This window comes from Symphalangus syndactylus, chromosome 22 (assembly GCF_028878055.3).
Source record: "Symphalangus syndactylus isolate Jambi chromosome 22, NHGRI_mSymSyn1-v2.1_pri, whole genome shotgun sequence".
Classification (NCBI taxonomy): domain Eukaryota; kingdom Metazoa; phylum Chordata; class Mammalia; order Primates; family Hylobatidae; genus Symphalangus; species Symphalangus syndactylus.
The window spans coordinates 18,492,415-18,519,801 of record NC_072444.2 but is presented as its reverse complement, the minus strand read 5'-3'; the positions used below and the strand labels follow the sequence as shown (position 1 = coordinate 18,519,801).

General features: G+C 43.3%; 1 protein-coding gene across 4 annotated transcripts in view; it reads left to right on the top strand.

Moving 5' to 3' along the window:
- UBR4 (ubiquitin protein ligase E3 component n-recognin 4) overlaps window positions 1-27,387 on the top strand; it is a 145,206-nt gene that overhangs the window by 77,036 nt on the left and 40,783 nt on the right. For all 4 annotated transcript variants that reach the window (XM_063631682.1, XM_055262263.2, XM_063631681.1 and 1 more), the window contains 18 exons: window positions 337-511; window positions 9,562-9,658; window positions 10,317-10,424; window positions 10,897-11,013; window positions 11,979-12,188; window positions 13,942-14,091; window positions 15,571-15,798; window positions 16,616-16,694; window positions 17,199-17,444; window positions 18,281-18,449; window positions 18,944-19,088; window positions 19,686-19,771; window positions 20,713-20,800; window positions 21,209-21,402; window positions 22,992-23,231; window positions 23,676-23,814; window positions 26,064-26,189; window positions 26,307-26,435. In XM_063631682.1, the coding sequence (XP_063487752.1) occupies window positions 337-511; window positions 9,562-9,658; window positions 10,317-10,424; window positions 10,897-11,013; window positions 11,979-12,188; window positions 13,942-14,091; window positions 15,571-15,798; window positions 16,616-16,694; window positions 17,199-17,444; window positions 18,281-18,449; window positions 18,944-19,088; window positions 19,686-19,771; window positions 20,713-20,800; window positions 21,209-21,402; window positions 22,992-23,231; window positions 23,676-23,814; window positions 26,064-26,189; window positions 26,307-26,435 (2,726 nt within the window). The remainder of the gene's footprint in view (window positions 1-336; window positions 512-9,561; window positions 9,659-10,316; window positions 10,425-10,896; window positions 11,014-11,978; window positions 12,189-13,941; window positions 14,092-15,570; window positions 15,799-16,615; window positions 16,695-17,198; window positions 17,445-18,280; window positions 18,450-18,943; window positions 19,089-19,685; window positions 19,772-20,712; window positions 20,801-21,208; window positions 21,403-22,991; window positions 23,232-23,675; window positions 23,815-26,063; window positions 26,190-26,306; window positions 26,436-27,387) is intronic.

The window sequence follows — 27,387 nt, the reverse complement described above, 5'->3', positions numbered from 1 at the left end:
TTTTTACAGAGGAGATTAACAGCAGCTGATAATTTCTAGATTCCCATATCAGTGTATGCTTCCTCTGAAGTATGAGATAGAAATGTATTAGCATCTGAGATTAAGATCATTCATATACGTGGGTCTTAGGTACTGGGGAAGGGTGAATGGCTACTGTGAGAGTGATTTAATATAGTGCTGTGGGGTCTTACTTAGCTTTACATATAAGAAAAAAATACTACCAGTTATTGTCTAATGCTATCAGTTACTGTCTAACTATTGCTGCTGCTTTAGAATGCACTGGGTTCCTTCATGCTTTGGGAGTTGATTTGTGCTTTTTAAACCATTTCCCTCTAGTGTCTGGCCGGAGCAGTGCTTATGGCGATGCTACAGCTGAGGGGCATCCGGCTGGACCAGGAAGTGTCAGCTCAAGCACCGGAGCCATTAGCACCACCACTGGGCACCAGGAGGGAGATGGCTCCGAGGGAGAAGGAGAAGGAGAAACTGAAGGAGATGTCCACACTAGCAACAGGTCAAGACCTAGTCCTTCACAGTTAAGAGGCTTGGCTATCTGAGACTATTTCAGGAATAGTAGGACTGATCAGTTGCAGGAGGTAGAGTGGTGATAACAGCATATTTCTTTTGAAATATAAAGGTGTAAACTTCTGAAACAGTTTAAAGTCTTAGGAAGTGCTCTAGGTCTGTCTTTGTCTTCGAATTATATTAATTACGGAGAGAATAGAAAGTGGTCTTTCTCTTGAGGCTCCTCTAAATATCTTAGTAACTGTAAAGTGATTGTCATAAAAACATGTCTTCCTTACTCAAATCTTTCCAGTTTCATCAATATCCGTACACTCAATATATGGCATCTTCTTTACAAATGGCACCGCTGGAGGCTCAACATTTAGGTATACATATTAGGTGTCCTAGAAGTGCTCCTTGTTCAGCATGTTTGTAAGGTAAAGGAGAAATAAGACATAGCAAATATATGCATATGGCTAGAAATACCAGTGGTGGAGCATTTTGAAATTGAAAGTGGTCTATAAAATCCTAATCCACTTTTGTGCTGGGGTTCGGTACTAGATGGTAAAGTGAAGGTATTCTTAACCCAGAGATAACTAGAGAAATAGAAGAAAAACCTGAAAATAAGACTCATGATACAATGTTTGTTGAATTTGTTGAGGCCAGCAGTTGTTACATTAGTGCAAAAATAGTAAGTCAGAATTTTTTTTTTTTTTTTGAGACAGGGTCTCCCTCTGTCACCCTGGCTGGAGTGCAGTGGTGTGAACACTGCTCACTGCAGCATCAACCTCCCAGGCTCAGGTGATTCTCCTACCTCAGCCTCCCAAGTTGCTGGGACTACAGGTGTGCGGCACCATGCCCGGCCAATTCTTGTATTTTTTGTAGAGATGGAGTTTTGCTGTGTTGCCCAGGCTGATCTGGAACTCCTGAGCTCAAGTGATCCGCTCACCTCCACCTCCCCAAGTGCTGGGATTACAGGTGTGAGCCACTGTACCTGGCCCAGAATTTTGAACTAAATGATTTGTATCAGGGAAAAAAAATGGTGCCTGATGCAGTCAGGCATCAGAGACATTTAAAAGGGGCATCAAAGAGTGCCTTCCACTTTCCCCGTATCCTGCTGCTTGAATGTAAGCCACTTACATCGCTGGATGAATTTCTCTGGTTCTGTTAATAGATAATATTTTGATAGAGTTTTAAAAAAATCTTCTAACATTTTTCTTAATGTGATTTCTAGGTTAATTCCCTTATGTTCAGTTAACTTGGTCTCTATGATTTTTTTTAAAATTTACTCTAAACATTTAAAATCCAGCCTACTTTTGTCTTCTATTTGATATAGTTGAGTTCATTTATAATTAATGTTGATTGCTAACAGATTTGGAATGGATGTATGTTATTACTTTGTGCTTCTTATTTGTTCTGTGTGTGTCCTTTTCTTTGTGGCCTTCTTCTGAGTTGACTTGCTAGTTTTTTGTTCCTGTTTCTTTCCTTTTTTCCTCCAACTCTGCAAGTTTGGAAGTTGTTTACTCTGTTTTTAATCTTTCAGTGGTTATACTATGCATTTTAACATGCATACTTACCTTATCCAAAACGAAATTTAACTAATTGCTGTACCTTCTTCCTGAATAATATGAGGATCTTAGAAGACTTTACTCCTTTGTGTGTTTTAACTTTTTTAATGTCTTCTTAAAGCCTTTAGGATTTTATAGTTTATATGGTCAGTGTTTGTTAAAGTTTTACTCATATGTTTACCATTTTCTGTGCCTAACATTTCTTTATGCCTCTGAGACCTCCCATCCAGGATCATTTTTTTCCTGAACGATAGTCATTTAGATTTTCCTTTAGGGAGGTTTTCTGGTTTACACTATCTTAGATTTTGTTGGTCTGGAAATATCTTTATTGAACTTACATTTGGGGATGTATTTTTTTCTTTTTTTTTTTTTTTTTTTGTATTTTTAGTAGAGATGGGGTTTCACTGTGGTCTCGATCTCCTGACCTCGTGATCCGCCCGCCTCGGCCTCCCAAAGTGCTGGGATTACAAGCGTGAGCCACCGCGCCCGGCCTTGGGGATTTATTTTTGATGGGTATAAAATTTTGTGTTGGCAGCACCCCCGACCTCCCCAGTTGAAAATGGTATTCTGTTATTTCCTCACTTTTGTTATTTCCAATGAGAAATCACCTCCTATTTTAACTGTTGCTTCTTCGGAAGTAATGTCTTTACTGCTGCTTTTAAGATCTTCATTTGTCATTATTTTTGCAGTTTTACCAGGATATGTGATTTATTTCTTTACATTTATTTTGCTTAATAGTCTTTGGGACTCTTGGATGTGTGGGCTAGTGTCTTTTATTTTGGAAAAATCTCATCTATTAATCTTATCAGATATTCTTTTTGTCTTATTTTATGTTATTTCTCTTTCTGGGATTTCAGTTAAATAGATGTGAGACCATCATATTGTCTTCTTCATGTGTCTTAAAATCTCTTTTTCTTTTGTGTTCCTTGTGCTTAATTGTTTATATATTTCTTGATCTATTTGAGTAGCATTAAAAAACATCAAATACGTAGGAATAAATTTGAGAGATATGTAAGACTTCTACTCTGAATACTGTACAATCTAAGAGAAATTAAAGACCTAAATAAATGAAGAACTACATCATGTTTATAGATTGAAAGACTCATTGTGAAGATAATTGTCTTCAAATTGATATACAGCCATGTAATCCTAGTCATAAATTTTGGCTGGAGTTATGTGTTAAAATTGACAAGTTGATACTAACATTTATGTCGATTAGCCAAGGCAATATTGAAGAAAATTCATAAAGTTAGAGGACTTTATAGAATTACAGCTTATTATAAAGCTATGGTAATTAAGACAGTGTGATAATGGTATGAAGATTGACAAATAGATTAGTGGAATGGGCTGGAGTTCAGAAACAGCTTCACACATACCTGGTCATCTGATTTATAACAAAGGTGACACTTATGTACAATGGGGGAAAGGAGGGTTTTTTCAATAAATAATAATGGGTCAGCTGGAAATGCACAAAGAATAAAATGAATCTTGACCTGATCTTATATGCAAAAATCAATTGGATTATAGATGTAAATACAAAGGGTAACACTTTATTGTTTTTAAAAGACAAAATGTCTTCATAACTTGGGTTTGGCGAAGATTTATTGAATAGGACACAAAAGCATTAAAAGGAAAAAAAATCTATGAACTATATTCTCAGCAGCTATTCGTTTTCTCCTCCCCTCTTCTCAGTGTTAAGATTTCAGTTAGGTAGTTTTTCTTATAGGCTCCTAGGCTAGAGTGGGGTGGGGGATGTGGGTGCAGGGAAGAGTGTGAAGGGAAGTCATGTATTTCAGTTTACTTTTAAAGTGAGGGTGTAACCTTCTGTGGTTCTTCTGTGAGGTGAAAACCTTCCCCACTGTCCACAGAGGAGGTCTAAAGAAAAAAAAAAGAATGAAGACCTTCCCCACTTGAGGAAGATTCTTTGCTGTTATTCCTATTCCAAATGCCCTGTGAGGTCCTGGCAGCCAGAGGGTCAAGTTGCCTTCAGAACATCTTGGCCTTAACTTTTCAAATTTCAAATTTCCTAAACTTTGTCTCTGAGTTCTGCTTACATCTTTGGCCAGTAACTTTTTAATTGCTAGTGAGCTCATTATTACTTTTATTTTGACTTTGTATCTGATAATCTTTCTTAGTTTACTTATTCTTGTTTCTTGTTTTGTTTTCTTTTAAGACAGTCTCACCTGCCCAGGCTGGTGTGCACAATCATAGCTCACTGCAACCTTGAATACCTAGGCTCAAGGACTCCTCTTGCCTCAGCCTTCTGAGTAGCTAGGCGCATGCCACCATGCCCAGCTATTTTCATTTATTTTTGAGACAGAGTCTCACTCTGTTGCCCAGGCTGGTGTGCAGTGGCACAATCATAGCTAATTGCGACCTCAAATGCCTAGGCTCAAGGAATCCTCCTGCCTGAGTAGCTAGGCGCATGCTACCATGCCCAGATGTTTTTAATTTTTTTTTTTTTTTTGAGACAGAGTCTCACTCTCTTGCCCAGGCTGGAGTGCAGTGGTACAGTCTCAGCTCACTGCAATCTCCAGTTCCCAGGTTCAAGCGATTCTCAAGCCTCAGCCTCCTGAGTAGCTGGGATTATAGGCATGTGCCACCACACCTGGCACTCAGCTAATTGTTGTATTTTTAGTAGAGACAGAGTTTTGTCATGTTGACCAGGCTGGTCTCGAACTCCCAACCTCAGGTGATCCACCCACCTTGGCCTCCCAAAGTGCTGGGATAACAGGTGTGAGCCACCGTACCCAGCCTAGTTTTTTGTTGTTGTTGTTTGTTTGTTTGTTTTGTTGAGACAGCATCTCACTATTGCCCAAGCTGGTCTTGAACTCCTGGCCTCAAGTGATCCTCCTGTCTCAGCCTCCCAGTGTTGGGATTACAGGTGTGAGCCACTGCACCCGGCTCATTTATTTATTCTAATGATAGATTCTGGTGGATTTTCTGCATCCACGCTCTTATCATCTGCAAATAAGTTTAACTTTTTTCATTCCAATCTTTATACTTTTTAAGTTTCTTTTCCTGCCTTATTGCATTGGCTAAGACCTCTTGTACAGTGTTGAAAGAAGTGATGTGATGAACATTATCTCATTCCCAAACTCAGGGAGAAAAGGTTCAATACTTTCTCATTAAGTATGATGTTAGCGCAAGGGTTTTTTATGGATATTTATCAGATTAAGGAAATTTTGTTCCTAGTTTGCTGGGAGATTTTTATCTTAAATGGCTTTTTCAAGATTTCCAGTTTCTTGTGTTTCATGTATTGAATCACTTATATGGTATTTCTTCTTTATTTTGTTTAAGGTTATAGATTACATTAATTGATTTTTCTATTATTAAGCCTATTTAGTCATAATGTATTATCCTTTATATCATGTGACCTGATTTGCTAATTTTTAGTTTAGGCTTAAAATTTTTCTTTGAGATGTCTTTGTCAGGGATTGGTATTCACATTATTCTGGCGTCATAAAATAAGTCAGGGCATGATCCCCTTTTCTCTTGCTCTAGAAGAGTTTGTATAAGATTAGTATTATTTCTTCCATACATTCTTACAGAAGTTCACCAGTCAGTGAAGTCATCTGAGTCTGGACTTTATTTAAGGGAAGATTTAAAATTAGGTTTATTCTTTAAATGCTAGAGAATTATTTTTATTTATTTTGGTTTCAATTTTGGTATATGGTATTTTACAAGGAATTTGTTGATTTTATTAATGTTGTCAGTTTTACTGGCATGAGCCTGTTCATGTTTTTTTCTCATCTTTTTAATGTCTTGACAATCTGTAGTGATTTGCCTTTTTTCATTTCTGACAATGGTAACTTATTCTTGTCAGTCTTGCTCTAGGGGTTATCAATTTTATTTGAAAGAATTGGCCTTTGGTTCTGGTTTTTTTTCTGTTGTATGTCTGCTTTCTATTTTATTCCTGCTTTTTATTATTTCCTTTTTTTTACTTACTATTTTTTTTTTTTTTTTTAACATTTTTTACTTTTTTGTTGTTGTCGTTATTCTGCTGTTCCTGTTCTATTTCTGGCTCATGAGATACAAACCTAAATCATTTAATCATATCTATTTTAAACCTACTTTAAAAATACATATTCAGCCAGGTCCGGTGGCTCACGCCTGTAATCCCATCACTTTGGGAGGCCGAGGCAGGCTGATCACTTGAGGCCAGGAGTTCAAAACCAGCCTGCCCAACATAGCAAAACCCTGTCTCTACTAAAAATATAAAAATTAGCCTTGCGTGGTGGTGTGCACCTATAATGCCAGCTATTTGGGAGGCTGGGATAGGAGAATCACTTGAATGTGGGAGGTGGAGGTTGCTATGAGCCGAGATCACACCACTGCACTCCAGCCTGGGTGACAGTGAGACTCTGTCTCAAAAAAACAAACAAACAAAAAACCATATTTGAAGCAATATATTCTTCTCTAAAATTCCATCTTAGTCTTGCTTTGGCTGCAGCTCACATATTTTGATAATGTTGTGTTTTGATAATGTTGTATTTTCATTGCTGTTCAATTCAAATTATTTTCTAAATTCTGTTGTAATTTAGTCTTTGGCCCATGGGATATTTAAAAGTATGTTACTAAATTTCTAAACATTTGGGAATTTTGTAGTTATCTTTTTGTTATTGGTTTATATTTTAATTTTACCATGGTTGAGAACATACTGGGTAATTGTAGATTTTTTTGTTTGTTTTTTGAGATGTAGTTTCACTCTTGTTGCCCAGGCTAGAGTGCATTGGCATGATCTTGGCTCACTGCAACCTCTGCCTCCCGGGTTCAAGCGATTCTCTTGCCTCAGCCTCCCAAGTAGCTAGGATTACAGGCGTGCGCGACCACGCCCGGCTAATTTTGTATTTTTAGTAGAGATGGGGTTTCTCCATGTTGGTCAGGCTGGTCTTGAACTTTTGACCTCAGATGATCCGCCCACCTCGACCTCCCAAAGTGCTGGGATTACAGGCATGAGCCACCTCGCCTGGTGGATTGTAGATTTTTTTGAAATCTCTTGAGACTCATCACTACTTCTAAAATGGTGTTATATCTTCTTAGGATTTTCATTTGTTTTTAGGAGTAGGGTGAATTTAGGTAACCTAGCCGTATTGACAATGGAATTCTCTATAGTGGTTTTAAATTAACGTTTTTTCATGAGTAAGTTAATTAAATAATTGGTTAATGAATTATTTAAAAATTTTTTGGTTTTAATTTCAGTCTTTGCTTGGTTGAAACATGAATTATTTTAAATAAAACAGAATTTTACTTTAACTCACTAAAGAAAAGGAAACTGCAGTTTTTGGTGCTGTGTTTACTTTTTTTTTTTTTTTAAGTTTCAAGAGCACTGTGTTAGAGTTTGAAAATAGGTTGGGTATGATGACTTAAACCTGTAATCCCAGCACTTTGGGAGGCTGAAGTGGGAGGATCTCTTGAGCCTAGGAGTTTGAGATCAGCCTGGGCAACATAGGGAGACCTTGTCTCTACAAAAAATAAAAAAATTAGCTGGGCATGATGGCATGTGTCAGTGGTACCAGCTACCCAGGAGGCTGAGGTGGGAGGATCTCTTGAGCCCAGGAAGTCAAGACTGCACTGAGCTATGATTGTGCCACTGCACTCCAGCCTGGGCAACAGAGTGTCCCAGGCTAAAAAAAAAATAACAAAATGAATGAATGAATGATGTTTGAAAACACTCTGCTGTGATCTTGGTCCGGGTCTAGACTCTGCTCATTTTGTTGACTTTTTTCTTCATGTGTGTGTATTCACTTGTATGTTCTCCAAATCTGAAGATATTAATCCATCTCAAAACAAATCTGTCTTATGTTTTATGTTCAAACTATTGAACTGCTGCTGTCATCTCACCTTTCCTCACTTGTACCTTGTTCATCTTTGAGCAATTCTTAATCATTTGTAGTCCCCACCTAGCTTGGCTAATTATTAACAGACACATGCGTGGTATTCTGAAGAACAGTTAGCTCATTCTTTTGAGTTCTTTTTAGAATGACAATAATTTATAATTCACGTAAGACCCCGTACTTTCTTTCATTTGTTCTTTTTTTAGAGACAGGGACTTGCTGTGTTGTTCAGGCTGGAGTGCAGTGGCATGATCATCGCTCACTGTAACCTTGAACTCCTGGGATCAAGTGATCTTCCTGAGGCAAGACTATAGGCACATGGCACCATGTCTGGCTAATTTTTAAATTTTTTGTAGAGATGAGGTCTCGCTGTGTTTCCCTGGCTGGTCTTGAACTCCTGCCTCAGCCTCCAAGTGTTGAAAGACATGAGCTACCACACCCAACCCTAGACCCTGTACTTTCATCCAGACTTGTATTATTTTGAAAATATTCTGGGCTGGGGACAGTAGCTCACTTCAGCTCTGTTGCCCAGGCTAGAGTGCAGTGGTGTGATCATAGCTCACTGCATCTTTGAATTCCTGGGCTCAACCAGTCCTCCCTTCTTTGTCTCCTGAATTGCTGGGACTATAGGCACACCACCATGTCCGGCTATTTTCTTTAAAACAATTTTTTTTGGTCCTTTTTTGTATTTAAAAACATTTTGTTTTTAAGAAAAGAAAAAGACAATATTCTGGATACCTGCTAAGATATGTAACACATGCATATCACACATAAAAAAAATAGGTGTGTGGTTTCTTACAAATAATCTCTAAGATAAAAATGAGACGAGGACCATTTACTAATTATGAAAGTGAATCCATTGATTTGTTCAGCAACTAGATTCTTAATCTGTATGAGATTGTGTATTAGGTGACACCAGCAACCAAATTGTCAGTAGGACCTTAATTAATTTTCATCATCCTCTTGAATCAGCATATTAGCTAGAGATCCAGGGGCACATACTTAGTACAGAAGGTCAGTTGTATATCTGCAGATGAAGGCTAGGTAATGGCCAGTTGATTACACGGGAAAACTCATGGGTCCAGTAGGACAGTGTGATATTGAAACAGAACATTATATTAGGAAGATGGTGGACAAGGTGTGAGAGAGTAGAGCAGTGACTAGACTTTATAAGAATTTGGGAAACATGAGAAAGAAAGGGCTGGGTGATAACAGAATTTGTGCAGCTGGGTGATACAGAATTTGTATATAGCAGAATTCTAGAAAATAATGTCTAGAGGCAGAATAGGGCCACATATTAGAAAAAAGCCATAAATCTTGCAGTTGGAGGTTTGGTTTTGAAACTGAGAACTACTAGGGCCTGGAGGCTTGGGAAATACTTGGAACTTCCCTGTAGGAGGATTTAATTCAGTGCCATCAGTTGTATTTTAGAATAGTTTCACTTTCTTTTAACAGAGTGGGATCTCTACTTCTGTGTTGCTGACTGGCATACCGATTAGGCAGTTCTTAACTTTTTTTTTAATGCTGGAGATTGTTCCTAAGCATTAGGCTTCTTGTTGACCTTGGTAGCAGGGTGGGGGTGGGGAGGGAACTGTATTCAGCTGGGTCCTATTGGAGTACAGCTCATGTTTTCTATCTTTTCCCCGCCCTTTTAGGCTGCACATGGTCCGTCTAATGCTGTTGGAGAGATTACTGCAGACCCTGCCTCAATTACGAAACGTTGGCGGTGTCCGGGCCATCCCGTACATGCAGGTATCTCTTAGCTCACCTGGGTCTCTCTCAGGTCATGATTGGACCGTCCTTAAGCATGCCCACATCTCTCTTCCAGAGGACCTGGAAGCCTTTGTTTGGTATTAGGCCACAGAATAATGAAATCTAATTTTTGAACTACAAATTATAGCTCTTCATTTTATAAATGAGAAGGCTAAGGGTCAGAATTTTTTAAATGCACAAGTTCATCCAGGTAGTTATTGACAGAGCCAGTGCAAAAGCCCACTTCTGAGATTCTGAGTCTCTAGTCTCTATGTTGATATTAGAGTGTGGGCCAATAGCTGTTCTTCCACTCACTAACTGTCTTCCTCAGAGGCAAAACTGTTCTTTAATTCTCAGTTCGGCGTACCACCATTTCTCAAACTACTTTGCTTGGATATAATATAGGTTAGTCCATTAATTTTACAAACTTTTTACAAAACATTTTTCTGTAATGTCAAGTGTGGCATGTATCAGAATTTGACTTTTCTGACTCTGAACACTGAAGCTTTGGATACCTGGAATTTAGAACGCTATAATGGATTACAGTTATGATTGATAGGGATGTCAGGAAGATTAGGGTTTCTTCTGAAACACCCCATATTTCGAGTCATTCTTCTTTAGGAAATTGGGTTTTGTGTTTTCTCTCTTTGACCTCTAGGTCATTCTAATGCTCACTACAGATCTGGATGGAGAAGATGAGAAAGACAAGGGGGCCCTAGACAACCTGCTCTCCCAGCTTATTGCTGAGTTGGGTATGGATAAAAAGGTAAAATCTGAGAGGCAGTCTGTGTGAGAAACAGGATTGGCTGAGATCCTTCCTCAGGTTCCCATTCGTTTCATAGAGGAACTTCACCTCGTTTCAAGGGGTAATCATCCACTGAGGGCTCCAGTTCTGTTGAGTCAACAAAAGCGTATTCAGGGCCTGCTTTGGCTCGAGCATAGTTTTGGACCCTGAGCATAGTTGAGGGCAAAGATAAAGTTCTTACCCTCATGGCCCTTTTGTGCCCAGTGAGGTGAGAACATTAAATTAGTTGTTTGTATCTTAATATGGCCTCCTAAGTGTATTGGGCTGTAGGTACCCCAAGTATAGTCCATGGATATACTGGGGGTTGTTTTGTGTCTGATTCAATCTGAGGAACATTTTAGGGCTGATGGGCTTGACTTGAAGGGATCTTGTTCAGAGAATGCCTCAAGCATCGAGTAAGTAGAGGTTTCTGGACTTACGCCTTGGCCTGCAGGATGTCTCCAAGAAGAATGAGCGCAGCGCCCTGAATGAAGTCCATCTGGTAGTAATGAGACTCCTGAGTGTCTTCATGTCCCGCACCAAATCTGGATCCAAGTCTTCCATATGTGAGGTATTTTTGCTTTGGGTTTATGGGTTTGGGGAAAGGTAAGAGGATTGTCTGGGTAGTGCTAGGGCCAGTGCAGGGGTGGTAGTCCTCTGTAAGAATAAAAGCATTGTTCCCTGAGGGGAACAAGATTCTAAGCTGTCACCTTTTCAAGAGCAGAACCTCCACCTTTTTCCGAATCCCTTCCAAATTCTGGTCTTTGCTAACAATCCCTCCAATGGAGGGGTTAAAGGGTTTGGAAGTTCCATTATTGAAAAGCAGGGCTCTCTTCTGCAAGGCACAGAGTGGCTAAGAGGATTCCCCTAGTGTATGTTGCTATAAGGTATGGTAATAAAGCAGAGAGAAAGCGATGTGTGTATGGTGAAAGGAGATTAGCACAAAGCAGAGAAGGTAGAAATTGAGGCTGCACTGCATCCAATCTTAATGAGCTTAGGGAGCTGTGGGGTTTGCTGGGATTTGCAAGGCTCTTCTAATGGTCTTATTTACAGTAGCTTTTCTCCTACTTTTTTATGCATGTGATCACTCACCCCCAACTCCTTTGGAAGCGGGTTCTATGGAAGACTCTACAGGGGGTGGGGTGGGGTTGTTCAGAAGTGCCTATAATGGAAAGTTTTCTCTCTCTTTCTTGAATTGGGCTTCTTTTCTAGTTGCTCAAGATAAAAGAGAAAACCTGTCCCCTCCAGGGGGAAAGGTTATTTAATCCTTGCCTCCCTGGCCTCTGGCACATGTGTGTGTAGCAAGGTTGGAGTTGAGAACAGGTGTGTTTCTTTGTCTTACCATGTGGTTGTTCAAAAAAGTTCCGAAAACCTCACAAACTTCCTTGGGGAAGTTTCAGTGCAAGAGCCTGATTCACTCACTGCCATAAAAGCTAAGACTGTTGTGAGTGTGTTTCCCATCCCCAACACCCACCTGGATTTCACCTTGTTTTTACAAGCCATTCTTCCCATCTGTGTGTTTTCTCTGTCTCCCAGTCATCTTCCCTCATCTCCAGTGCCACAGCAGCAGCTCTACTGAGCTCTGGGGCTGTGGACTACTGCCTGCACGTGCTCAAATCACTGCTGGAATATTGGAAGAGCCAACAGAATGATGAGGAGCCTGTGGCTACCAGCCAGTTGCTGAAACCACATACTACCTCCTCCCCACCTGACATGAGCCCATTCTTTCTCCGCCAGTATGTGAAGGTGAGATCTTTCCCTCATCAAAGAAACACTCGTCCTTTGTTCAGGGCACTCTTCTCTTTCCTCGCGGTGAAGAGAGCTCAAGGGGCTGAGGGTGAAGAGCCATAGGAAGGAGCCAGCATTCCTTGGTGGGGGTTAATCTCAGCGTGATTGAATAAATGACCACTTCTCCCAACCTTCTGTGGGATTCTCGTTCCTGCCTCTTTGTAAATTGGAGGAATTGAATGAAATCACGGTTATCTCATTTCACATTAAGTTTAGAAAAAGATGAGAAGGTACAAGCTAATGTCATCAGTTGTGGGTCATGACGTGTGTGTCAGATATTCCCTGTGCTGTCACCACTGAGAAGCCCTTTAACGTACTTATTAGGAAGATGGGCCTTCTGATCAGATCGATCTGGGATAAGTCCCATCTTGTGTTCTTACTTACCAGTCTTGAAGCATGGAGAAGTTCTTTCTAACCTCCCTAACCTTCAGCTTCTACAGGTGGAAAATGAGCATAAAGATGGTATCTACTTTACAGGGCTGTTGTGAGCATTGAATGAGGTGCCGTTTGTAAAGGACTTAGCACAGTGCCTAGCATGTATCAATGCCCAGTCCGTATTAACTGATATCACCACTCTCTTCCTCACTGCCCACTCAGAATAGCTTTGAGTAGGGTAGGAATACGATAGGCATAGAGTGTGGATCTGATTGTGTCTTGCTCTTTTTTCATGACTCTTTGGTGGTTTTCCATAACTTATAGGCCAAAAAGTTCTGGAGGACCCAGCCACCTGCTTGACTCTAGTTTTGTCATCTATAACACCCTACACGCAGCCCTGCCAGCCTGCACATCTCCCAAGATGTGGCATGTTGCCTTTGTTCATGCTGTCCCTTCTGGAATTCTTTCCTCTCCCTCTGCTCCCCTTTCTTCTCCTGTCTAGCGAATTCCTAGCCCATCTTCAAGACCCAGCACAAGCTTTGGATCCTTTGGAAAACTTCCCTAACATATATTCCCTGCCATCAAGTCTGCTCAAGAGAGCCTTGTCCTGGGTTCCCGGAGCACCCTGTGTGCTCCTTCACCTGTCTTCCCCTCTACACTCTCAGCAGAAACCATATTTTATTCCTATTTGCAACTCCAGTGCTTGATACAGAACCGATGAATAACTGGGAGTTGAATATGTGAGACACATTGTGCCCTCAAACTCTTACATATTCTTTTTATGGGACCACACAGCTTGCAGGATAGCTGTTGTTTCCACTGTCCTCACATCTCTCATTTACCCCTGCCTTTTTGTGTTACATGAAGCCAGGAATCTTGGCTGAGTTTAGTGATCTTGCCCAACTTGGTTTATTTAACAATTTCTTGTTATCATGGGAAATTTTGGTTCTAGGGAGTAGAATACATCTCATAGAAGTCAGAGATCCTTACTACCTTTTTTTTTTTTTTTTTTCCAATTTTTTTGGCCTTTCTAGCACTCATCTTTATGTAAGCAGAGTATAATCGACCCAATGTCAAAAACCATAGAGTGAAATATTAGGACTTTTAGGAAATGAGGTCTGCCTCCACTGTAACCTTTGCATGTAATTAAATTGCCCCCAGAAGCCTGGGCCTTCTGAGTTTATAGAATAAACTGTCGGTCAGTCTTCATTCCAGCTCTGAAAGGCACCCTTTACCACCTCCAACATGTAATATGTCTAATGAGCCAGGCTTTTTCCTAATTGTGGTCATGGAAAATCGATAGTCACAGGTTCTCATGCAAATATTCTTCTCCCAGGGTCATGCTGCTGATGTGTTTGAGGCCTATACTCAGCTTCTAACAGAAATGGTACTGAGGCTTCCATACCAAATCAAAAAGATTGCTGACACCAATTCTCGAATCCCACCTCCTGTCTTTGACCATTCGTGGTTTTACTTTCTCTCCGAGGTAAGTGAAAGTCCCAAGCTGCATGATTGTTGGGCTGAGGACACATCTGCATTCACCTCTGTGGGCCCCTTTCTTCCTCATCCTTAGTTGGTATTTCCCCTTGCAGAGTCCCTTTCACCTTTGTAGGTCTTGGTCTTGCCTTTCTGGAACATACTGTGTGGTAGAACTGTGGGAGATGTGTATCAAACAAGCCATACTTTACCTTCTGATTCTGTATGTTGAACTCCCCCACACGTGCTGATAGTGGGCAAGTTTAATAATTAAGGTTCTGTCAGAAAAACAAAGTATACTAGTTATCTTAACAGAGAGATTTCAATATGGGAAATTGGGTAAATGCTGTTGGACAACAAAAAAGACAAAAAGGAAACATGAGGTAACACAGGGATAGTAACTGCCTGAAGCAGTTGTCAGGAAGTGGGTGCCCTGCGGGGATGTGATGTGGTTGATGCTGGGAGCAGTGAGAGAAGCTGATGATTAGAACTCACTGTGGCTGCCAGGGTGCAGGGCTGTTGCTAGGACTGCAGGCAGATGGGAAGAAGCAAGCCCCTTCTTCCTCCTGCTGCCAGTGTCCCTCCCTGTTGGCAGAACCTAAGAGGGAGCCAGCTGGCAAAGAAGTAGTGCATTGGCATAATTCTGGCCTCAGCATCACTGGGCAGCGTCAGTAGGGGTGTGTTGGGAACTGAGAGACAATAGCTTAATAACCTTAGTAACCAGCACAGCAACCCTGAGATAGATTAACTCTGGGAAGAATAATCTGTTAGCAAACCTCAGATGAGGATTTTGAGTTACATAGTTGTACCAACCCAATCTTTTCTTTAGCTCTTTTACCTGAAAAAGAGATTTGGAATTTTTTTTTCTTGATAGTTTCCCTTTGGGTGGGCAGAAGTGGAGGCCAGCTTCCCTGTAGATTCCTAAGGGCACAAGGAAGAGATGCATGAATATTGGTATTTTCCTCTTTGATTTCTTTGTCTCCCTTCCTTTCTCCTGGTCTCTTTAAAGGATACTTAAGTTTAAGAGAGGCTGGTTTGGTCAAGAGGAAATAGCTTGGTTTGTGTTTCTCCCCAGCCTTTGTTTTTGTTTTTGTTTTTAAGATCGAGTCTCGCTCTGTTGGCCCAGGTTGGAGTGCAGTGGCATGATCTCGGCTCACTGCAACCTCCGCCCCCCGGGTTCAAGCAATTCTCCTGCCTCAGCCTCCCTAGTAGCTGGGATTATAGGCAGTGCTACCACAGCCAGCTAATTTTTGTATTGTTAGTAGAGATGGGGTTTCACCATGTTGGCCAGGCTGGTCTCAAGTTCCTGACCTCAAGTGATCAGCCCATCTTGGCATTCCAAAATGCTGGGATTACAGGTGTGAGCCACCGTGCCCGGCCTGTCCCCAGCTTTTAATAACAGTTTATTAAAACCTAGGGTGTGAGAGCCACAGTTGATATAGATACAGTCCCAGAGTCATTTACTCTCTGTGGTGTTTTTCTCCTCAAGTACCTAATGATCCAGCAGACTCCATTTGTGCGTCGTCAAGTCCGCAAACTTCTGCTCTTCATCTGTGGATCCAAAGAGAAGTACCGCCAGCTCCGGGATTTGCACACCCTGGACTCTCACGTGCGTGGGATCAAGAAGCTGCTAGAAGAGCAGGGGATATTCCTCCGGGCAAGTGTGGTTACAGCCAGCTCAGGCTCCGCCTTGCAATATGACACACTCATCAGCCTGGTACGAGGGCTGGGACCTGGTAGGGCAGGGAGGGGGCATGTGATAAGGCTTAGCCAAGTAGGTAATAGGGCTGGAGGTAATAACGCAGGATGTTTAACTGTGTTGACAGTGGCATGGTTAGGGCTGAGATGAGGGTAAATCCATAACCCCTGTCTGGGTGCTGTACCATGTGTAGTTGGCTTCAGGATCTGGGATGTCCCCCTCAGCACTCTCGTCCCACCTGGCAGCAGTTCCTCCACTGTGAGGTGAGTGGCCTGAGTTTCTTACCAGTGCCATTTGCTTACATCCTAGTCAGGATTGATTTCTTTGTTCACCTCTGGTTTTTACCCTTGAATACTAAAGAAATGATGAAGGTTCGAGTAGAAAAATGTATTACTGCCTAAAGAGAAACTGTTTGGACTTAGAGGAGTAAACTGAGTATTTTGTATGTGAACAACCTAGAAAGAACGTCTTTAATCTAGCTGGCTCGTGTTCTTGCTAGCGTTATATATCAAGAAAAGTAAACTGGATTGTATTTCTTAGGTCATGGTCTACCTTTTGCTGTTGCCTTATTGAGTAGTCTGAAGGTTCCTGAAAACAGCGCCTTGCGTGGGGATGGGGTAGAACAAAGGCAGGTTCGGGAAGAGCTGCAGCGGTTGCAGCAGTGTGTGGGTCATGGTCCCAGGTTGACCAGACATCCCAGCAAGCATCTGCCTTGCTTAGAAGATCATGTTCAGCTGTAGTCCAAAGTCAGGGAGATGGCTCCAGGCAGCAGGTGTGGTGTTGTCTGGGCAGTGTGGTGGAGTTACTCCTTTCCTGTGGTTGGTTCCTGTTTCAGATGGAGCACCTGAAAGCCTGTGCAGAGATTGCCGCCCAGCGAACCATCAACTGGCAGAAATTCTGCATCAAAGACGACTGTAAGCAATGCTGCTCCTTTTTATTGCTATTATTCATTCATTCAGGAACTGTTAAGGCCTACTATATGCCAAGCACTGAACTGGATGCTGGAGATATAGCTATGAACAAGATAGACTAGACAGAACTCTGTCTAGCAAAGAAGACAAGTAAAAATCTAAAAGAGTGGTGAGGGCTGGTAGTCAAAGTTTGGGAAGCTGTGGAAGCACAAAGTAGGAGTCTCTGACCTCCAGGTCGGGTAGTGGCAGTAAAGTCAAAGAGGAGCAGATGGAGTCTAGAGAACCCCTTATTCAAAGGAGCAGGGGGCTGTGGTCGGTGAGTAGTTATAATACTTTTCGGAGATTTCCACAGAAAGTATAACTTCTTCACAATGTCCAGCAGAGAGAACATGGCAAAGAAAGCTGGTGAGAACAGGGCAGTCTCAGCTGTAGGGAGACGTTGTTTTGGTTCTCATGAGTCTGGTTGAGGTCATCTCAGAGCTGAGCCTCTGTCTCCTCTGCTTGCAGCCGTCCTGTACTTCCTCCTCCAAGTCAGTTTCCTCGTGGATGAGGGCGTGTCCCCAGTGCTGCTGCAACTGCTCTCCTGTGCTCTGTGTGGCAGCAAAGTGCTCGCTGCACTGGCAGCCTCTTCGGGATCCTCCAGTGCTTCTTCCTCCTCAGCCCCTGTGGCTGCCAGTTCTGGACAAGCCACAGCACAGTCCAAGTCTTCCACTAAAAAGAGCAAGAAAGAAGAAAAAGAAAAGGAGAAAGATGGTAAGGGTCACCCTCTTGTCATTGTGACCACAATGATGTATGTAAATCTCTCTTGGAGCACGTGGTTTGTCCTGTTGTAAAAGCTCTTTTAATCCTGATTTACAGGGGACCTAAAGCCCAAATGTTCTCTAATGTCTACTTTCAGTCTCATTTTCAATTATACTGAAGTGACACCTTAAAGAGCATGACTTCTCATACCAAGTGACAGTAATAAGAAAAGTCAAGGTGCACTGACCATTTTTAGTAGGCCAAATTTCTTATTCTGTGAAATAATAACACCTTCTCTGTGGAGCTCCTATCAGAGTTAAGTGAAATGACACTGAGTACGTTGGTAAATGCTCAGTAAATGTTAGTTCTCTTAGCTGACCCTCACCATCAGCTGCACTGCTTTCCATGGTCCTTGGAGACCTGAGATCAGTGATCAGGGTTGAGAGCCATGGTGGTGGTTCACATTCCCCCAGTTAATGATCAGACATCTCTGTGCAGGCCTATTGCAAGCTCTTAAAAGAAGTTCCTCCTTCAGCGTCACTGTATTTGTTCAGTGCCAGCTTACATAGCACTTTATCCTGTGGTTTTTAGTGTCATCATTTTATGTCTTGTCTGGAAGGCAGTTGTGCTCACCACTGCATCACCAACACTACACATATGTCTCATTTGGGGCTGATCTATTTGTTCCCCAGTAAACAACTAAAAATTGTTTTGCAGAATATCAGCATTCAATAGAAACTTTTAGAAATGGACAGAATTCCCTCCTTCCCCATTTGGTAGCCCAGGCCTTAGGACCCTAGAGGACTTCTTCCTACTCTTCAGCCCTTAGTCCTGTCCTAATATTGCAGGTGAGACCTCTGGCAGCCAGGAGGACCAGCTGTGCACAGCTCTGGTTAACCAGCTGAACAAATTTGCCGATAAGGAAACCCTGATCCAGTTCCTGCGTTGTTTCCTGTTAGAGTCCAATTCTTCCTCGGTGCGCTGGCAGGCCCACTGTCTGACGCTGCACATCTACAGGTAGGGCCAGGGCTTGGTTTGGCAGATCTGCAAGGGTCTGAGGCCAGGGTGCATAATGCAGTTCTATTTTGGTTTTCGGTTACATACGGTCACAGAGTCAGTAGTTACGCCAGCCTAAATCCTCTTGTGCTTTAGAGATTTCTTTATCGTTGTCTGCTTTTTAGCCATTAAACTGATGTCATAGGCAGGAGAGGATCTGTTTTCTACTCAGAAGGCTATGTTTCGGGGTTTGTAACATGACCAAGCTTGACCCTTTAGGCTGAAAAAGCTCAGCTTCTGCTCTGGGGTACGTTGGGTGATGGGTAGAGGCAGTAAATGACTGTGCTGCATCTGGTGGGATTGATTGTCAAAAGAGAAACAAAACCATTCAGACTTAACCCATAATTGTGGGGAAATAGATACATTTACAAAAACAATACCAGAACCTCAGTGATAAACACAGGTGCCTCAGGGTTTTCTACTGCTTGGTAACATGAGCTGTCATATATCCACAGAAATTCCAGCAAATCTCAACAGGAGCTCCTGCTAGATCTGATGTGGTCCATCTGGCCAGAACTCCCAGCCTATGGTCGTAAGGCTGCCCAGTTTGTGGACCTACTAGGATATTTCTCCCTGAAAACTCCACAAACGGAGAAGAAGGTAACAGTTGCTTTATGGTCAGAGAGGCCAACTTGCCATATTTAACCTTTTTTCTCTTGAGTTAAGATTATTATGAATAACCCAGATATAGGGAGTCCATATAGGAAACCTCTTTTAAATATATCTAGTTTTGCATTTCTTGTTAAGCACTTGTAATATGTCTGTGATGTAGACAGTATACACTAGCAAATCTGACTTAACATAGGAAGTAGGTCAAGGTCAAGTGGGGAAAGAAGATAGAACTCATTACAGTTCCTTGGAAAAGCAAGTGCTCCTCGTTTTGCTGGTAGCCCTGATTACGTACCAGAAAATGTTTCTGCAATTAGCTAACCATTTTATGGCTTCTCCATAAGAATAAAAATGATCTTCCTCCATCAGGTCAGAAAAGGGTACCACCTATCGCTAAAGCTCGTGGAAACTTCTAAAGGAGATAGAATCCATTTAAATGATTCAAATTAGGCCCAGCTTTGTATGATTCTGACTGAGAAGTCTGGTATGTCTAGGGCAGTATTCAGCTAGAATGCAGAAGACAAAAGTCTTTTCCAATAAGACTTCCCCTTGGGCTTTAACTTGTTTCTTTACTGAATTCTGTTTCAGTTGAAGGAGTATTCACAGAAGGCTGTGGAGATTCTGAGGACTCAAAACCATATTCTTACCAACCACCCCAACTCGAACATTTATAAGTGAGCTTTGTTTTGCTTTCTACCTGTGGGAAGCTCAGTCAGTATTCTGAGGAGTTACTTACATGGTGATAGGCTCTTACATAGGAATTGACAAGCCCCGGGGAGAAGAGTGAATCTGCCTAGTTGAGATTCCAGTCCCCTCCATGTAGGCCAGGGTCTTGCACGTAGAAGGTACTCAGAATGTCATTGCTGAGTTCAGGGTTTGGTGAGTAGTAATGTAGAAAGGTCTGTATAGCCTGGGCAACATAGTGAGACTTCATCTCTAAAAAAAAATTTTTAAAAAGTTAGCCAGGCATGGTGGTGTGTACCTGTGGTCCCAGCTGCTGGGGAGGCTGAGGCAGGAGGATGGCTTGGGCCCAGAAGTTCGAGGGTGCAGTGAACTGTGATCCATGCCACTGCACTCTAGCCTGGATGACAGAGTAAGACCCTGTCTCAAAAAAAAAAAAAGTCTTTAGGTTCAAGGGTTTAAGTTAAATAAGATAAAACAAATTTAAAGAGAATGTCTTACTTTTTTTAAAAAGACTTTTAAAAGAGGATATTGGTTAAATTGACAGTTTATTATTTCTCTGGTTTAGTAGAGACTGTTCTTTAAAAAAATTTAAAAAATTTTATTGAGATAATTGATGTATTAAACTATTTTAAATGTACAGTTCAATGATTTTTAGTAAATTTAATTGTGACTCTTGAGTCAAATTTTACTGCTTTTTAGAATTCCTCTGAAGGATAGATCAAAGATTAGGAAGCATCTAAGGTCAGTTAGTTGAAATTTCTTTCTTGTGGCTTTGTAATCCTATTGGGATTTCTCCTGTGTCCTTGAGTTCTCACTAGGGTGGGGCTCACTTTGGGGGACATCGAGCCATGGCTTTGTCATGATTTTTTTGTGAAACTCAGTGCTTCCTAAGATGAAAACGTGTTCATGCTAAGACTGGTTTCTTCCTTAGCACTTTGTCTGGCTTAGTGGAGTTTGATGGCTATTACCTGGAGAGTGATCCCTGCCTGGTGTGTAATAATCCAGAAGTACCGTTCTGTGTAAGTAACATCTGTACATGGACAGTCCTGAGGCCAATAGGTTCAGTGGGATTCTTGTTTCCAGAGATGGATCATTATCACATAGATGTTCCTCTCCTGATGGTTGGTCACCAACAGTAGGAATTTTTATCTGCAACATTTATTACCTTAAATAGAAACTTAGCTGGGTGCAGTGGCTCAAGCCTATAATCCCAGTACTTTGGGAGGCTAAGATGGGAGGATCCCCTGAGCCCAGGAGTTTTAGACCAGCCTGGGCAAGATGGTGAGACCCCATCTCTACAAAATATTTTTTAAAAAATTAAATAGAAACTTCATCTTGTGGATGAAGAGCGGGTTACATTGATGGATTTTTAAAAAGGCAGTACGAGTCTTGAACTAATACCATGTTTTGTGAACTCTTGTATTTAGTATATCAAGCTGTCTTCCATCAAAGTGGACACACGGTACACCACCACCCAGCAGGTTGTGAAGCTCATTGGCAGTCACACCATCAGCAAAGTGACAGTGAAAATTGGGGATCTGAAACGGACCAAGATGGTGCGGACCATCAACCTGTATTATAACAACCGAACCGTGCAGGCCATCGTGGAGTTGAAAAACAAGTATGGGCTTTTTAGGCCTTGGGAGGGGCAGCAGGTTGTAAGGCTGAAGCTCAGTTGCTGCCTTCGGTTCCTGGAATGGAGTAAGGCAGCACATCCCTAGAGGCCTAATACATCCTCTTGGCCCCTCCATTCATGACCGAAGGACAAAAGTGAAACAACAGTTCTAAGGATGTTGACAAAGATTATTTCTAAATTAGTCCAGTGGAGCCATAGGGGTCTGTGGAAGTTCCTCAACAGCCTGCCTAGGGAGGGGAAGCTGAGTGAGGGGACCTCCAGGCTTCTCATGCCCATTTTAACTATTCTTATACAAAGGTCTAGACTTAGATAAAACCTTCTGTATTGGGAAGTAATTGTCATTTCTTGGATTAAGACAGCTGTGCTCTTGCTCATAGGGCAGGAAGTTATTTCTCAAGAAGCTTCTTTAGTACACACACTCTTCAATTTCCACATGGTGCCTTTTCTCTGTATCTGCTGATACTGGATCTTCCTAGCCCGTGTATCCCAGTGACTGAATCAGGGCATGTCATATTTAGGCCAAGAGAGGCACTCACATGGGTTATAGTGTTGACTTTCACAGAGACAGATCGCCTTTTGTTGGACTCTCAGGCATTGCTACTGAAGGGAGAACACAGGTCGACACTACTTGAATAGTAAGACTTACAGAGCTGTTCTACACACAGGATGGAAGTATTGCTGTTATTCCAAGAGGCAGAATAAGCCTCATTACCACAGCAACATGTGGCCATGAAGGCTGCCTAGGGAGGTTTTCTCTTCTTGCCTTGAAAAGCCTAGTTTCACCTTGGTGACCTGAAAGTAGATGCTGCACATTAGGGTGGCCCATTCCCCTCCAGAGGAGGTGGGTTTGATTTTTCGTTGTGTGGAGTCAGCAGAGCTACTGGTAGACTATTAGGGTTCAGATCCCAGCTCTGCTACGTAGCTCTGTGACCTTAAGAGAAGCTGCTTAACCTCAGTTTCTGTAACTATAAAATGGAGATAGGATCCCACTTCCAGGGTTTTATTTTAAGGACTAAATGAGTTAGTATGTGTCAGGTGCTGAGAACAGAGCCTAGCACATAGTAAGTACTCAGTAAATATTAGCTCTCATTGTGTTATATAATCACCCCAAAATTATTGCATACCTTCCTCTTTATGACTTGACTTAGCACTTGGTTCAGATCCTGATTTTCTTCCTCTGCCTCTCTAAAACAGCCTAGCTTTATCTTTCCAAGGTTGCTGGCAGGATGGGAACTTGGCATGCATCATCACTGCACCTCTTACAGGCTTCAGTGTGGCATGCTTTTGGAGTCATGGTTTCCCTTGTCATATACTTCTGTTGTTTTCCTGGAATTTCAAAAGGTATCATGTATAACAGCTTAAAGCACTTGTATGTTCTTTCCTTTTTTTATAGAGAAAAGTTAGTGGAAAACTTTTTTAAAACTGGCTTCCTATTATATGCCAGATTTCTTTTCCTTAGAGTAACCACTTAATTGCCTTAGAAAAATACATGGGACAGTCTTCCTCTTTGTCTCATCAGACTGTTATCACTGAGGGTTAGATGAGAAAATCTCAAGGCTGTCTATCTTTCCTAGGCCAGCTCGCTGGCACAAAGCCAAGAAGGTTCAGCTGACCCCTGGGCAGACAGAGGTGAAGATTGACCTGCCATTGCCCATTGTGGCCTCCAATCTGATGATTGAGTTTGCAGACTTCTATGAAAACTACCAGGCCTCCACAGAGACCCTGCAGTGCCCTCGCTGTAGTGCCTCGGTTCCTGCCAACCCAGGAGTCTGTGGCAACTGTGGAGAGAATGTGTACCAGTGTCACAAATGCAGGTAAGTCATTGGTCGTCCCCTAGGCCAGGGCTGTGCACATTCCTTGTTATTTTTCTGTAGCAGTGTCAGTGTGAGCAATTATAGTGTCTGATTCCCTCAGAACATTTAGAGAATTATGGGTTTGTAGAGTGGGTTCAAGGGTAGAAAGGGAGGAGGAAGAAGAGAGAGAGAGTGTGTGTGTGTGTGTGTGTGTGCATGTGCACACGAGTGTGCCTGTCCTGTGGCAGGGGTGGAGGGTAAGGGCGGAGGGAGGTCCAGAAGTTTAGCTCTGGGTCTTGCTTTCTTGTTACCTGGCTGCTTAAGTCATTCATTTGTTATTGTCCCTTCAGTAGCCCCTGCAGTAGTTACCAGAGTATATAAATGTGGCACAATCCATCTCCTCAGAGTGACCCCCACCCCACCCAACCTTGTCACCTCACTGACCCAAATGCTTTGGTTACTTAGATCCATCAACTACGATGAAAAGGATCCTTTCCTCTGCAATGCCTGTGGCTTCTGTAAATACGCCCGCTTCGACTTCATGCTCTATGCCAAGCCTTGCTGTGCAGTGGATCCCATTGAGAATGAAGAAGACCGGAAGAAGGTAAGGCCAGATCTGGCCTAGACTCAGGGCTGTGGCCTTGATCTGGACTTTGGGCAGACCTGGTGCAGTGCAGTGCACTTTACTTTCTAGCCCAAGCCTTCTTCGACTCAACACCAGTTTCAGGGCCCAGCTTTTGGGTGGGAGCAAAGAATGGCATAAGGTATATTGTATTGAAAGACATGGTTTGCATAGGATTTTAGAAAAGTGTTGATTGATAATGAAACTAGAGTATCTCCAGGTACAGATAACTTTGGATTTGGATGCTTTGCCCTGCATTTCTTCCACGGACTGCTCCATATTTTTTTTTTCTTTTCTTTTTTTTTTATTATTATTATTTTTTTGCACACAAAACAATAAACATTTTCTAAAAGTACATACAAACAAAAAGATGCATATCAAACATATTAGGAAGGTTGCACATGGGAAGACGGGGAATAGAAATGGGGAGTGGGAATTAAAGAAAATAAATGAGAGAGGGACTTTGTATGGATCAGTGATAAAAACTCAATCCTCTATTTGACAAAGAAGAAGGAGAAGGAAGAGGAAGAAAAAGAAAGTGGGATAAAGGATCAGAAAGGGAGGAAAATAGAAAAAGTTAGAGTATGACTCCAGGGTAGACCTGTTTTGTTGTCGCTTGGTTGGTTGGTTGGTTTGTCAGTTGTATTTTTCATATGTTTCGCCATGTTGGCCAGGCTGGTCTTGAACTCCTAGCCTCAAGTGATCAACCCGCCTCGGCCTCCCAGAGTACTGGGACTACAGGCGTGAGCCACCACGTCCAGCCCCCACATTGCTTCTGTGGTAGACCTCCCAGATGGGGCAGCCGGGCAGAGGTGCTCCTCACTTCCCAGACGGGGCGGCCGGGCAGAGACACTCCTCACTTCCTAGATGGGGTGGCGGCCGGGCAGAGGCGCTCCTCACATCCCAGACAATGGGTGGCCGGGCAGAGGTGCTCCTCACTTCCCAGACGGGGCGGCCGGGCAGAGGCACTCCTCACTTCCCAGACGGGGCGGCCGGGCAGAGGCGCTCCTCACATCCCAGACAATGGGTGGCCGGGCAGAGGCGCTCCTCACTTCCCAGACGGGGCGGCCGGGCAGAGGCGCTCCTCATAACCCAGACGATGGGCGGCCGGGCAGAGACGCTCCCCACCTCCCAGACGGGGTGGCGGCCGGGCAGAGGCGCTCCTCACATCCCAGACGGGGCGGCCGGGCAGAGGCGCTCCTCACATCCCAGACGGGGCGGCCGGGCAGAGGAGCTCCTCATAACCCAGACGATGGGCGGCCGGGCAGAGACGCTCCCCACCTCCCAGACGGGGTGGCGGCCCGGCAGAGGCTGCAATCCCAGCACCCTGAGAGGCCAAGGCAGGCACCTGGGAGGCGGAGGCTGCAGCGAGCCAAGACCACGCCACCGCACTCCAGCCCGGGCAACACCGAGCACCGAGTGAGCGAGCCTCTATCTGCAGTCCCAGCACCTCTAGAGGCCGAGGCGGGCAGACCACCGGAGGTCAGGAGCTGGAGAGCAGCCTGGCCGACATGGCGAAACCGCGCCTCCAGCCAAAGGAGAAAAACCAGGGAGGGGTGGTGGCGCGCACAGGCAATCCCGGGCAGCCCGCAGGCCAGGGCAGGAGAATCACGGGAGCCGGATGCAGGGAGTCTGCAGCGAGCCGAGTGTACTCCAGCCTGGGCCACAGAGGGAAGAAAAGAAAAAGGAAAAGAAAAAGAAAAGGAAGGAAGGAAGGAAGGAGAAGGAAGGGGAAGGAAGGAAGGAAGGAAGGGAGGGAGGGACCGAGGGAGGGAGGGAAGGGAGACTGCTCCATATTGGGGCTGCTGGCCCTCCCTCAGTATTAGCTTGTCCAGTGCTAGTTCCCAGCCTGCATAATATGGGCGGGGGTGGGGGGAGGTTTAGATATTAAAGAACAGTGAAAAAGGGGCACCTATAGGGTTAACAGAAGGACATTTAGCTTCGGAGTCAGAAGGACAGAAATTCTAATTCCAGCCATACTTTTAATACTTGTGTAACCTAGTATAAGTTGCTTCTCTCAGCATTGTATTATTATGTATCACAGATGTGTATTGTATTTTTATTAGAAGTAATATACCCACCTCACAGGGAGGATTATTGTGAAGAATAATGTATGAAACACAGTGTCTGACCTATAGGAAATGCTGTGGTAAATGGTTAGTGGTGAGGATTACTCAGGGAAAGTCATCAGCTAAAAAGCCTTCACTCAGTCCCTGTCTTTTCCTGTCTAGGCTGTATCCAACATCAATACACTTTTGGACAAAGCTGATCGAGTGTATCATCAGCTGATGGGACACCGGCCACAGCTGGAGAACCTGCTCTGCAAAGTGAATGAGGCAGCTCCAGAAAAGCCACAGGTAATCCCACGCTGCAAAGGGCATTTGGAGAAGGCCTTGGGTCATGATCAGAAGACTGCCTCCTAGGTGAGATCACTTTAGGTCGGAGGCCTGACAGCTTACCTCTTGGGGTTGCAGGATGACTCAGGAACAGCAGGAGGCATCAGCTCCACTTCCGCCAGTGTGAATCGTTACATCCTGCAGTTGGCTCAGGAGTATTGTGGAGACTGCAAGAATTCTTTTGATGAACTCTCCAAAATCATCCAGGTAGAGAGCAGGGAGCAGCTTTTGGGTGTGTTTTGTCCACGTGTTACTGGTGTTGTTTTCACAGCAGTCCCACTGCTCTCTCATCCAGCAGTCCAGGTCATGGTGTTGTCCCTGCCCAATCCAGCTGAAAAGGCAGGCAGGTGGCTGCACCAAACGGCATCTCCCCCACCGTGATTTATGGCTCTGGTCAGAATGCTGAGTTCATGCTAGATAACTGAACATACTGGTGATGGGAAGGTAGCACAGATATGGGTTTTTTTTTAGCCATTAACAACCCATCTTTAGTAGAGGGGTTACTGGTCTTAAAAAATTTTGGGCCGGGTGCGGTGGCTCAAGCCTGTAATCCCAGCACTTTGGGAGGCTGCGGCGGGCGGATCATGAGGTCAGGAGATCGAGACCATCCTGGCTAACACAGTGAAACCCTGTCTCTACTAAAAATACAAAAAATTATCCGGGCATGTTGGCGGGCGCCTGTAGTCCTAGCTACTCGGGAGGCTGAGGCAGGAGAATGGCGTGAACCCGGGAGGTGGAGCTTGCAGTGAGCCGAGATTGCGCCACTGCACTCCAGCCTGGGTGACAGAGCAAGACTCCATCTCAAAAGAAAAAGAAAAAAAAGAAGAAAAAATTTTGGTGCCAAGATTTTGTTCCCTCTTATTCTAATATGCTGCGTTTGCAGGCTGTAGGTAAGGGCATACCAACTGCAATCAACCACGGTATGTCACAGACCTAATCTCCATGAGATGGGAGGCTGGCCATAGATAGAGGTACCTCATATAAGGAGAGCATCCAGTTTACCTTCCCCCTCAACCCCAAATTGCTGGAGTGCCATCTTTGCTACACGTGTATTAGCTTCTGACCTTTGTCTTTGTTACATGGGAGTTAAGAGCATAAGCCTGCCATCTGAGTCTGAGTTCTGACTCTGCCACTTATCTTGGTCAAGCCACTTCCTCCA